The sequence below is a fragment of the Leptodactylus fuscus genome, chromosome 1 (genome assembly GCF_031893055.1).
Source record: "Leptodactylus fuscus isolate aLepFus1 chromosome 1, aLepFus1.hap2, whole genome shotgun sequence".
Taxonomy (NCBI): domain Eukaryota; kingdom Metazoa; phylum Chordata; class Amphibia; order Anura; family Leptodactylidae; genus Leptodactylus; species Leptodactylus fuscus.
In genome coordinates, this window is record NC_134265.1 from 288,900,693 (window position 1) to 288,914,097 (window position 13,405).

The 13,405-nt window shown below is 39.3% G+C and overlaps 1 protein-coding gene across 1 annotated transcript in view; it reads left to right on the top strand.

Moving 5' to 3' along the window:
- Positions 1–11,012, top strand: part of TMEM144 (transmembrane protein 144) — a 22,670-nt gene extending 11,658 nt beyond the window's left edge. Inside the window, exons 7-12 of the mRNA XM_075257745.1 lie at positions 1,462–1,535; positions 5,023–5,141; positions 6,241–6,360; positions 8,428–8,525; positions 9,318–9,371; positions 10,827–11,012. Coding sequence (XP_075113846.1) covers positions 1,462–1,535; positions 5,023–5,141; positions 6,241–6,360; positions 8,428–8,525; positions 9,318–9,371; positions 10,827–10,910 — 549 coding nt within the window. The 3' untranslated portion in view covers positions 10,911–11,012. The remainder of the gene's footprint in view (positions 1–1,461; positions 1,536–5,022; positions 5,142–6,240; positions 6,361–8,427; positions 8,526–9,317; positions 9,372–10,826) is intronic.
- The last annotated feature ends 2,393 nt before the right edge of the window (positions 11,013–13,405 follow it).

Sequence of the window (13,405 nt, forward strand, 5' to 3'; positions counted from 1 at the left end):
GTACGTATCTAGTGATTATTATATCACGTCTAATCAGCTAGAGCCAGCCAAAAACTGTACATGTTCCTGCCATATGTAACTGTCGCTCAGTATTAATCTTGGATTTGATTATTTTATTAAATGGTTAAATGCAGATCATAAAATTCAGGCATACTAAAGCCTACACTGCTGAACTTATATACTTTGTGTATGTAGGCCATATTTATTGTACAGACATGAAAAATTTTACTTAAACGGATTGTCTGACTTAGAAGTTTGTTACAATGTATTTGTATATGTAATATTATGTATTATAACATGAAGAACACCACAGGAATACTTGTGTTGATGTGATTAGTTCAAAGACAAGACCAAATACATTGTAACAAACTTCAAGCAGTATACAGTCATGAGAAAAACTAAGTACATACTCTTTCAATCTATGGCTTTATGCATCAGGAAATCTAAAAAATAAAGTCTGGTGTTTAATACATATCAAATTTTGGTATCTATAACCTTTTAATAGACCAAAAAAATAACAAATTTACACTTTATTCTTTAACAAAAAGTAGGTCAAAGTGCGGAAGTGGTGTAAAAAAAAATTAAGTGGACCCTTACTGCTACCATAGGAAATAAGTAAGGAATTAAGCCAAGTTCTGCTAATCAAATGCCAAATTGATCATCAGCACATATGACCACCTCTATAAAGAAAGAACTTTTGGCAGTTTTCTGCCTGTACCGTAGCGCTTCACTGTCAGAAGGGCATCTATAAAGCTGTACTGTGAGAGGGGCGTTGCTTATCGCCCAGCGATGAGGCTGAGCGGTGGGGAACGTCTTCCCCCAGTACTCGTCTATGGACGAGCAATATCAGGAGGGGAGGGAGACGTTCCTCACTGCTCTCACAGTACAGCACAATAAATGCTACTGTGAGGAAGGGTGTTCCTGACTGTCAGAAATGCCCTTCAGACAGTGAAGAGCTACGGTACTGGCACCGATAGTTCTTCACCTGGAGCACAGAAAGGGAAAGCTGATAGTGAGCTTAATTCAGTGCACTGTCAGCTTTCTAGCAGAGTATTACACCACATGTGCCCCAGGAGGTGAAAGGTCCTCTTTAAGAGAACTGTGCATAGACGAACCAGATACCTCAGTGAACTAAAGCATTGTTGTAAGGAAGAGTGATCGAATATTACTCCAAAACAATGCGAGAGACTGATAAAGTCATAGAGAGCCATTACTTCAAGTTATTGCTGCTAAATGTCGTCCAACATGATTCATGGGGCGTACTTAGTTTTTCACATGTTTTTCTTTTCTATTTTGCTTCATTTTTGCTGAACAGTTGTTTAGGTTGTATCACCTAACGTTTCGAACTTCAGAGGACCAGTTTATTTTTCTTATGTCCTGACTTTTCCATTCATTGATACTAAATAAAGATCTTAAAAACATCAGTGTTTTAATTTTTTCATCTGATTTTTATTCCTACAGATTAACAACGAGGAGCCCACAGTTACAGATGAATCATGGGTAGACCGACTATCGCCTTTACAAAAGCGAATAATGTAAGGATAAAGTGTTGATTGAAATTGCACGATTGGGCAGATAAGCAGTATATTCAGATGTACAATAGCTGAGCTGCTTACACTCTGGACAGGAGTCTAGGATGGGCTGCAGGTCCAAACCACTGTGACATTAATAGTTCTAATCATGGATCCTGAGAAAGCTGGGTGCCATGTGAAAATACCAATGTCAAAAGACTTGTATAATTTAGGCTATGCTATTTGTGCCTGTACTGGTCACTTCATTGGGTCTGTAAGAAACAAAATGGCAAACTGCTACTTAAAACCAAAACGACCTAACTAATACCACAGGTCAAAGTTCTTCGAAAGAAGAGGCTGCAATGTAAAAGCTCTGTCTGTAGATATTAACAAAAGAGTCCCCAATATCACAGAGAGAACATCATGCAGAGAAATTGCAACAGAATTAGACCCGATTCATATGATTCATATCAGTGTTCGGGAAGTCTGCTTGGGGACCCCCCGAACGTAAACCTATACGCATTAAAAAGCGGTTACCTAAAGGAAACCCGCGTACCCCACAGATTATAATGTGGTTTATCCGTACGATACATGCGGAGAGAAAAGTGCTGCTTGCGGGACTTTTTTCTTTACATGTTTTCTGCGGAAACTTAACAGGTGGTCCCCAAGCGGAATCCCCAAACGGAAACCCGAAAGCAGATGTGAACCAGGCCGTAGGTGGTAAGTGTTTTATATTAAATACACATACAGCTGGTTAAATCAATAGCAGATAAATAAGTATATAAATATAACCAAAATAAAGGAACAAATCATTAAAAACCATTTCATATGCAAGACAGTGTCCTTATTAAAAGGTAACTGGGGAGATGAGGTTTTCTAGCAATCAAACATAATGCATGCATGGATCACATATTGTGAAGGCTGCATAAATGCAATAAATATGTACTTGAATTCATTAGCATAGGATTATCCTTGAAACCCTTATGGATACGCACCTCCTGACTATGCATATTTATTGCCAATAATATACTGCAACTGGTCTAGAATGATGGCCAAGAGTGATCAAGGTGGTTTCAATTGCATGACTAGCATTGCAGTTTTGTGTTAGGCCACTAGATGTCAATGTAAAGGACGTATAAAGATTGTAGTGATATACATGATCTAAAATCATAGCAGAAGATAATCTATATCGACTGCTATACTTATAAATCCTACTCATATTATAAATGTGAAAGTTTGGATGTTTGTTCTTCAATCACGCCAAAAGGGCTGAACATTTTGCCTGAAATTGCATACATAACTAGATGGTCACTTGGAAGGAAACATAGGCTACTTGTGATGACGCTAAATCCGAGACGCAGACATGAGGGGGAGGAGGGGGAATGTCTCGACTAGAGATGAGCGAATTTTTTTTTTTGGGGGGGATTTCAACTAGAGATGAGTGAGTAGTATTTGATCGAGTAGGTATTTGCGTTTACCGCATGGTATTCGACCAAATACGAGTATTTCGAATACCGTAGTATTCAATCAAATACCTACTTGATCGAATACTACTCGCTCATCTCTAGTCTTGACTTGGCGGTGGGTACGCGTGCCTACACACAAATGTACCACAGCAGAGACGCAGGCGCAGGTGCGGGAATGGCGCCAAAACTACACGTGGATGAAGTCGCGGGCAAATGCTAGTGAATCAATATAAATGAATAAGAAAGATAATAATGAAGAATTGAATGAAATTACAAAACTGAGTCCATGGGGTAGATTTATTTAGTAGTCTACGATAGCATTCTCGTGATAAAATTAAAAAAAAAAAAACAACTTGCAAACTTCAGGTTTGAGACTGTTTAAATGGTAACTGTGATTGCCATTAATCAGTTCTAAATGAGTTCTATTGACTGAAGTGACACTTAGTGTTTATCTAGTCAGGTGAACACAAAGAATTTTAATACCTGAGATATGATTTACAATCAAACATGTTCACAATCTCCGAGAATAAACCAATTCCTAAAAAGTGCAAAGTGTACGGATCATTGTGCTTTAAGACTGGCATTACACGAGAAACACAAGACTGGATCCAAGAAGAAGGAAATTTATAAAGAAAATATAGCACTTCTCCTTTGTGTCCTCTCCACAATGCTGATGTGTATTTGATTTTGGCCTTGTATAAACTTCTCATCTTAAATTGTTAAAAAGTGTCTAACTGTACCAGCTTCTCAGAGGGGTGTCTGGTGATAGACCCCCACCAATTTGATATTGATGACCTATCTTATAGTATAGTTCATCAATATCAAAAACCTGAAAAACCCCTTTACAAGGAGTCTACTACCATCAGAATCCCTGCCTTCTGGTATATTGTTCTAGGTGTGGTTAGTGACAGTAACTATACCTATTTTGTGTAAGCTTGCTGTGAAGAAAATCTGTGTGTAATCATTGAGCAAACAAGCCGTTCAGCTAACCCTGTACATGGCCATCTCTGCTAGAGCCGGATTATCAGACCTGTCCTTCTTTATTCTTTTAGGCATAGGCCTCTGCAACAATGTGTAAGTGGACTAGAAGCCATATTGATGGTGGATGACTCCCTTTAATGCTATACCACTATTTCTTGAGATTATCCAATAAGGTGACCAGGGTGTCGGTTAACTTTCCCTTAATGCATAGGCAGATTTATAATTGGCCTATAAAAATGACCTAATGCGATAAGCATATGCTAATAATAATACATTTTATATATATAATGCCAAGATATACCACAGAATTTTACAAATCTTAGGGTTTAAGAACAGACAAAATGAGGCATCACAGTGTAAGAAATCAATTCACACAATAGAAGTGAGAGCGCTGCTCGAGAGAGCTTACAATCTATGAATTAGAGGTGACACAGGAGGAAGCATTGCTTATACAGCGGACAAGTCATTTTTGTGATAGAGGTTGTTTTAATTATACAAATAAATAAAATCTGTATGAGCCGTCACCAGCCGATGCCTTTTATGAACAGATCCAATGTGCAGGGCGTGCATGGTTACAGTCCAATAAGGCCTCATGTCCTGTGGGATTATGGGAAGGGGACATAACTGCAACAGGTTTCAGATTAGGAAATGTAATAAACCTGCCTGAAGTGATGTGTCCTTAGGATGCGCTTGAAGCTGTAGAAGTTGGGAGTTAATCTGATTTTCTGGGATAGAGGATTCCAGAGAAGTGGTGCAACTCGGGAGAAGTCGTGGGAGTTTGTGATAATAGAGTATGTTAGTTTTAGGTCATTGTCTGAATGGAGAGCACAGATTAGATGGTGTGAAACTCTCATACAAGTCACACCTTACACCAATCACTGTTTGAGACTGGTCATCACATCGACTTGTTTGGTAAGATATAGATCCTGGGACGTTTGGATAATGGATGGATAGTTCTGAATTCTGCATAATTCAATTTGCTAATATGTGATAAAGCATTTGTTTTTTCACCTTAAATGTACAATGACTATTTTTCATTTTACTTTTTTTTTTGTCCGTAACAGAGGGTCAGTAATGGCAGTAGGAGCCGGAGTTCTCTATGGCTCTAGCTTTGTTCCAGTCCTTTATATCAAAGACCATAGTAAGAACAATGAAAGTATATATGCTGGATCAAGTCAGTTTGGTAAGAGGAATGTAAATCATCTGCTGACTACTTGCTGTGTTATTTGGTTTTATGTGCTGTATATGTTCATAGTCAACACATTTGGCAATGTAATTGAGATTCTAGATGGTTTTGTTTTTTATTCAAGTTTGAAAAAGTGCTATATGTAGATAATAAGCTATGTAATGTACATTTATTTTATGATCCACCTGATTCTATTATGAAAAGAAACATATAACACACTGTACATATTTGTGGGTGGGATGCCTCTGTATTGAAAAGCATAGTCAACATGCACCTTAGGCTGTGTTAAAGAGGACTTTTCACCACCTCTGGCAAGTCCACTTCTTCACATCATTTAATAGTCTTCGCCACTGATTCTGGATTTTCTCTAACCCCCCACCGTTCCTGAGCAACTCATCCTGTTAGTTTTGGTACCTGGTATGATATTTATGCTCTATGCTATAAGCAGGGTGGTGTCTGTCAGATCCAGCTCTGAATCAAACCCCTGCCTGACACTGCTTGTCTGAAATTACATTGCTTAAATAGCAATCTTTGGAGTCTTTGGCAATCAAAAGGAAGGTCCTGATGTGTATCCTTCTTAAAGATGAGCTGTGATAGGATCATTTGAACCCAATAAGGAGAGCACTGTGCAGATTTCGGTCAGATCTTGACTTACAAGGCAGCCACCTAAAGACTCCTTACTGGCTGGACCTCAGTAACTTTTGTGAGATTGTACAGAAAGTAGAAACTTATAAAACTCTGTGATTTTGTTAGGTCCAGAATCAGTATGGCAAAGGTATTGACTGAAGTGTGCTGAAGGGAGATCAGTGAAGTACATCAAGAAACATGTATATAAGAACACGTTCCTTTTTATTCAATGTCTGCATGAAATAGATTTATTCTAGTTGGGTGACTAATCCACTATCCAATGGCAGTAATGGATGTCATTTTGTGAGTGGTGCTAAATGACTGTAAACTTTCGGCTTCTTAGCGTCCTACAGACTGGATGACCTTTTCTTTGTTGCTTGAGAAACATTAACACAATTGCTGCTTTCATTTACAGCACTTAAAAGCAATTATTGAGAAAGTGGCTAAAATGAGCTCTTTTTGCTTTCAGATCTTGACTATGTGTTTGCACACTTTAGCGGAATATTCCTCACTAGTACTATATACTTCCTTATATACTGTGCTGCCATGAAGAACCATCCCAAAGTCTATCCAGAAGCAATCCTGCCTGGTACGTTACTGTCCAGTTCATACATTGTGTATTCTATTCCGCTAATAGGGAAGGTTTATCACTGCTTTCCCAATTGCTGTTTATACAGCTAAAAAAAAAAAAAAATTCCAATATAAGGGTCCATTCACACACAGGAAAATGGTGAGAAATGCTAGCAGAAAAAGGAACCCATTGACGTCAATAGGAGGCTTTTTTTTCAGTGCTGAAATTCCACACCAAATTCCTCACTATTTTCCTCTGTGTGAATGAACCCTTAGGCTGAGGAAACAAAAAGCTTTTTTTGCTGTGGTTTTTGTTGTGTTTTTTTAAGCCAAAGCCAAGAATGACTACAAAAGGAATAGGAAATGTATAAGAAGCTTTTACCTTCTTTTCAATTCACTCCTGGCTTTGGCTGAAAAAAACGCAAAAAAAAATCTGCAACAAAAAAAGGTGCATTTCCGCAATGTGGGGCCTTATCCTTACATCCACAGCACAGGTTCTAGCCTTGGCATCTCAACAGTAAGTATTACCTGTGTAAAAAATTAACGTGATCATTTTATTAAATTTTTTTTTTTTCAGATATTAAAATTAAGAAAAAGCATGAAAAAATAAGAACACATACAAATAAAACCTTATTTATCACTGAAAAAAGTTTAAAAATTATTTGAATAACCTAATGAGAGGGAAAAAAAGCCCTCAAAACTGAAGACTGTGCCTAATCTTCAAATGGATTGTGTTGACAGAAAATTACCTATTTTTTTAATCAAATTGAATGTTAATCATTAAAGATGAGCGAGTAGTGTTCGATCCAGTAGGTATTCGATCGAATACTAAGGTATTCGAAATACTTGTACTCGACCGAGTACCACTCGCTATTCGAATGTAAAAGTTCGATGCAGAACCAGCATTGATTGGCCGAATGCTATACAGTCGGCCAATCAACGCTGGTTCTTCTCCTACCTTTAGAAGTCTTCTCCGTGCAGCTTCCCCGCGGCGTCTTCCGGCTCTTCATTCACTCTGCCAGGCATCGGGCCTGGGCAGAGCCGACTGCGCATGTCCGCTTGTAGTGCAGGCATGCGCAGTCGGCTCTGCCCAGGCCCGATGCCTGGCAGGGTGAATCAAGAGCCGGAAGACGCTGCGGGGACGCTGCAAGGAGAAGACTTCTCGGAGGATCCAGCCCGATCCTCACTCGTGGACTTGGTAAGTATAATTTGATCGAACGTTGCCTACCCCTGAAACGAGCATTTTCCCCCCATAGACTATAATGGGGTTCGATATTCAATTCGAGTAGTCGAATATTGAGGGGCTACTCAAAACGAATATCGAATCTCGAACATTTTACTGTTCGCTCATCTATTAATCATTTTAAGGGATCCTATCATTCAATTACTTTTTTCTTTTATCATTAACACGTCAGAATAGCCTTAAGAAAGGCTAATGTTCTCCTACTTTTCATGGTGTTCTCCGCGCCACCGTTTACCTAAAATCCCGTTTTTTTTTTTGTCAATATGTAAATGAGTTCTCTCGCAGCACTGAGGGCGGTCTCCAGCACTCAAACAGCACTGGGGGAGTCCCCGATGCTGCCAGAGAACTCTAAAGCTCTGCCTCCATCTTCTTTTGGAACAAGGTCTTCACCCTTCATTCCAACGTGTTAATGATTAAAAAAAAAAAAAAAAAAAAGTGATTAAATGATAGGATCCCTTTAAAGAATTTTAAAGAATGTTATCCTATGCATTAAAATGAAAATCCTAAAAATCATGCAGCTCTGACTTTGGATACAAAGTCAAATAACATGCTGAGGCCTGTTGTTTGCTGTGGCAGAATTCTTTGCAGCAGTGACCTCACTTATCAGCACATTGATGATGACAGCTATCACACGTGTAGATAAAACACAGAATCCACCAAGCATGATAGGTGATTTTGCTGCCTATCTACCCACCTCTATGCAATGACCTTAGCAGAGGTCCCAAGAACTTCATGTTGGAGATCAGAATGTTATATACTGTAAACTACTCCTCCAGATTTTTTTTAAGACCTAAACAGATATAATGTGTATAACTCAAGTGTATATTCTTCTCTATTCTGAAGGATTTCTCTCTGGCATCCTCTGGGCAATCGCCACCTGTTGCTGGTTCGTGGCTAATCACTATCTGAGCGCCGTGGTCAGCTTCCCCATAATCACTGCGGTCAGTAATTTCTTCATGATAGATAGATAGGTATTGAGTAAATCATGATGTAGAATTGTGTGTCTGCTGAATGTCAAGCAGCCAATTACCAAGCAAGGTCTGACCTTTACTTCATGGTGTATTGGCAGGGTAGGTGAGCTGTCATTTCGTTACCCTGAAAAACTGTAGCGCTTTTTTTTTTCTTTTTATATAGTTGTGACTATTTTTGTTGTTTGGTAATTTGCAATAAAAGTTACATTTTACCTAAATCCTATTCAAATAGCTTTGATACAGTAACATTGGAAAAAATTGCCTGGATTTATTAGCCATTCTGTTGTAAGGACTTGATTCAGACTAGCTGCAGTTATGTGTATTGATGCTCAATAAGAAGGAATTTCCATCAGATAGACAAACAAAATTACACTTAAATGTTTCTAAACCTACATTCACATCACATGAACGTCATCACATAACTGCAAAAAAATCCATTTGTGTGAGGTTTTTTTTTTTTTGTTTGTCTTTCAAAAAAATAGATCTGCTTTACGACTCGGAAATACACTTAAATGTATGGGGGTGCCATGAAAATAGACGCCCCTTCGTTTTATTTTCTTTTTGTGGTTCTGGAGTCCTTGGTTGTATCTGTCATATGTTTTATCATTGTATTTAAAAAACAAACAAAAAAACCTTTATACACCAATAAAATTTCTCATACCACTGCATAGTGGAAAATACACAATTCCCAATTGCACATTTCTCAGCATTTCCTATATTTTTCTGCATATCTTTATCACTTTCTCCATCATCTTTCCGCAGGGTCCTGGATTAATTGCTGCACTATGGGGCGTTCTGGTCTTTAAAGAAATACAGGTGAGTGATTTCCTTACAATTCTTTACACTATCCTATGGGCATTGCTATACATGTAGATCAAACTGTGTCATGTAAAATACAGCAAAACCACACCTAAAGACTAGCTCTTTGAGAAGACTACCCCCTTATCCAGACATACAACATACAACAATTTTTAAGGAGAAAAATGTGATTTTTTTGTTTTGTTTTGTTTAAATTATTTTTTTAAACATTTATTAAAAAAAAGAAACATTTATTTACCTTCTTTGTCAATCACACTAAGGGCCTGTTCACACGGGCACAGAGGGGGCGGATTATGGCACGGAATCCACGTCATAATCCGCCCCCTCACAATGGTGGTCTATGGAGACCGCTAGCATTCTTTTTTTTTTTTTTTTTCTGCTAGTGGAAATAAGAAGCGAAATGACCCTTCTTGAGGCGGATTCCGCCTTGGGAAGTCAATAGAAGTGAATGGGAGGCAGAAACTGTGTTGCGACCAAAAACCACGACGCGGTTTTTTTAAGGCCCTTTCACTGTCCAGGAGGGAAAAACCGCCTGGTATTTTCTGAAGTGGTTTTTACCAAAAACCGTCTCCAAAAAACACCTCAAGGTCCAAAAACCGCGTCCTAATTAGGAAGCAGCTTTTTTTCCGGACCAAATTACGCCACACGTAGTTCAACGTAGGGAACTTAGCCTAATAGAATTTGAATATACATTCAAATTCCGTCATTTGTATAATACACTACAGTACTTCTGTATTGCGGTTTATTGTACTTGGTCAGCTTTACGACAGCCATCCTATTAAATACTGCCGGTTTGTTCCATGTATGGAAAACCCAAAGGCCACTGTTATTCCTCCAGCTGCCATGGCAGCCCCCAGCACCCCACAATCATGTTGCTGGGTTCCTAGTGACTGTCATGGGGAACCTCTTACCTCGGTCTAGCTCCTTAGATGCCATGATTTCTCTTGTCTGTAGTAGATGCATCAGCTGGGCACCTGTAGGTGATCATGTGGGTACAGCAGCAGTGCCCAAGAGATCAGTATGACAAATACAGTAATCTGTCAGAGCATTAGGTAAACCTTTGTTCACATTGTCATATAGTGTTGAGGGATTAAACATTTAATTACTTTTTCCTTCCATAGAGTAATATTACTTATTACTAATATGTAGAGTGTTGCTTCAGCCTGATACAGTTATGAGAGCCATGCCTTGTTACCAGTCCTGTACCCGTGTGTCTATCACATGATTAGGACTGATTCTTATCAATTGCACATAAACAATGAAAGTTCTTTTTGAATGAAAGCAAGCAGAGATCTTTAAAAAGTACCGGTGTATTGTAAGATTGGATGATGTTCCAATCCGATGTTGCTTAGTGTACCATTCTGAAACCATATGGCCAATTTAACTTTGTATAAGAATAAATAGAAAGACTTCCACACTTGTCTTACCCTTTTCCTTTTTTTATTTTTTTAGGGAATGCGAAACTACCTGTTGTTGATCCTAGCATTCTGCATTGTGCTATCAGGTTCACTCCTTACAGCATTTTCTAAGACATGATTTGCCCACTAGGTGGTGCTGCTCTTGTATGTTTTTGTAAAATATTCTCTTCTGGCAAAAAAATTGTTAGGGTGAAACTGCACTGTGTCTTTATTTTTATTTTAACGTTTTTTCTGACATGTTACATTTTTAAATATTACTGTACCTATTCATAGTACTGTATGTGTGGAATGGTTTCATAAAACCCCCCCCTTTTTTTTTTTTTCTTTTTTTTAAATTTGTCCAAGATGTGTCCAAATATACCTCATAGATTGTAAGCGCTTGTGAGCAGGGCTCTCAATCCCATTGTGCGAATTGATTTATTACTGTGTCTCATTTTGTCTGTATTTTAACCCTGCGATGTGTAAAGTGCTGCAGAATATATTGCCACTATATAAATAAAATTATATATTCACACGACTGCTGTGTGGGTGATATACTGTGACGTATCCACACATGAATATGAATGAATTGTCTACATACCTGGAAGATCTTTGGAAGAGTCTTAACATTTTTGTTTGTACTATACATCATCTACTAAGTAACACTGGGGTTTTGAACATTATGTATTTCCTATACACAGTGACTGACTGAAGACAAACTGGGCCAGATTTATTCATCTGTCTAAGTTCGGGGCCCCACTGGCTGGAAACGCTACAATTTGGCTGCGGTGGAAATGCCATGGTAAAAATTGCGGTGTTTCACAGTACTTGCGAAGTGGATGGGATTCATGCGAATCCCATGCCCACTTTGCGGGAAAAAATCGCAGTGCGGACACGCTGCGATTTCCAAAACCATTGTGGTTTTGAAAATCGCAGCCTGTCAATTATATCTACGGAAATGCCGGCGGCTTTCCTATAGGAATTATATATTCCTATATAATTGTAACAGAAAGTCTGCGGAGGAAAACTCTGTGAACTTTCTGTTGAAAGCCCTGCGGAGAGAACCGCAGTGCGTTCACGCCGCGGTTCTTCCCGCAGCGCTTTAGCGTTGCTTTTCCGCCCAGTGGGGCTTTAGTCTAAAAGTAAAACTGTCTTAGTTGTCTATAGCAGCCTGTCACAGCGCAGCTTTCATTTTTCAGGAGTAGAATAATGATCTTATGATTATATAGGGATTTTGTTACTTTTAAACAGTTTAATAAATCTGCCCCAATGTGTCTGGAATATCATTAACACTATGGTATAGTATGCAGTATGTCAAGTGAAATCAATCTGTAAAGCTGGCCGTATATTATAGACATCAGTCGCTGTACACTTACTAAGCAGATATCTCTGTTGTCCAACTCCCCCATCCACATGCATGCACAGCTTAGCCAAGAGGTGCGTGTGTACTGAGCTGTCATAAGGGACAAAGCAGCTGGCTCGCTCTTCTGGCAGTGGCTTAGCTTCTCAAGAACAAAAGGATTGGGACGTTGCAATCCAGCTGCTCAGTGTTTGTCTCTTGGAGAGAGTTGGTGGCCTCCATACACATTAGATCAGTATTCTTACTTGTATGTATATGATGTATCCACATGTAGTGTTTTCCAGGGGGTTCTTGAATACAAGCATGAAACTCGAGTTATGGAGTCACTGAGCAGCCTGAAGGTAAAACAGCCCTGTAATGTGCATGTTTTACACCAAGCACCTTCTCACCTTCCCAGGTGCTGAGTGTTCATTATGGTGAGCAGCGTAGGCTTCAATATGCAATGTAGACTGGACCTGGCCAATGTGTGTGGAGGTCACCATTCCTGTGTGCGCTGCTACAGTATTTCATGACCTGTGGGAGATGCCACCCACAACGGTGTGTAAACCACAGATACCTCTGTAATAGTGAATACCAGCTCCCATAATTACCTCTGTAATAGTGAATACCAGCTCCCAAAATAGTGTGTGCAAGCAAGAGGTTGCTGCAAACAAGCCACAGGTGTCCTTATAACAGATTGTGGTGGTCACAGGTTCCCCTATTATGATGTGTGGCAGCCATAAATGTCTGGATAACAGTGCATGAATACTTGCCACAAGGACTCTCATAACTGCATGCAATCCAAACTTCTCCTATACCAGTGTATGCCAGTCACACATGCCCATTAACTGGGTATGCCAGCCACTGGATCCTCACAAGGAAACTTCTTTCCCTGTTAACATTTATATCTGATCGGTTCTTTGGGGGAGCTCGGCTAGAGATTTTTGTCACCGGGGAATACTTGCCTTGAAAGGGTAGAGAAACATTACATCAGATAGTTGTCTGGTACACATCTTATGTGCGTGGCCAGCTTTATTATTATTATTATTATTATTATTGTTGTTTATTTATATAGCACCATTAAAGGGGTATTCCCACGTCACTTACTCACCAGTCTTCACTCCTGTAAAATCTTTCTTCCTGGTTTCTTGCATCATTTAGTGGGCGGGGTTTCACATGCAATCTGCCGTTTAGCTCCGCCCCCAAATTCTTGTGTAGCTCCGCCCACCCATATTAGACTATGAAGTACAGGCGGCAGCAACTCCATTCTGTGTTACCTACAGAGACTGCCTGTC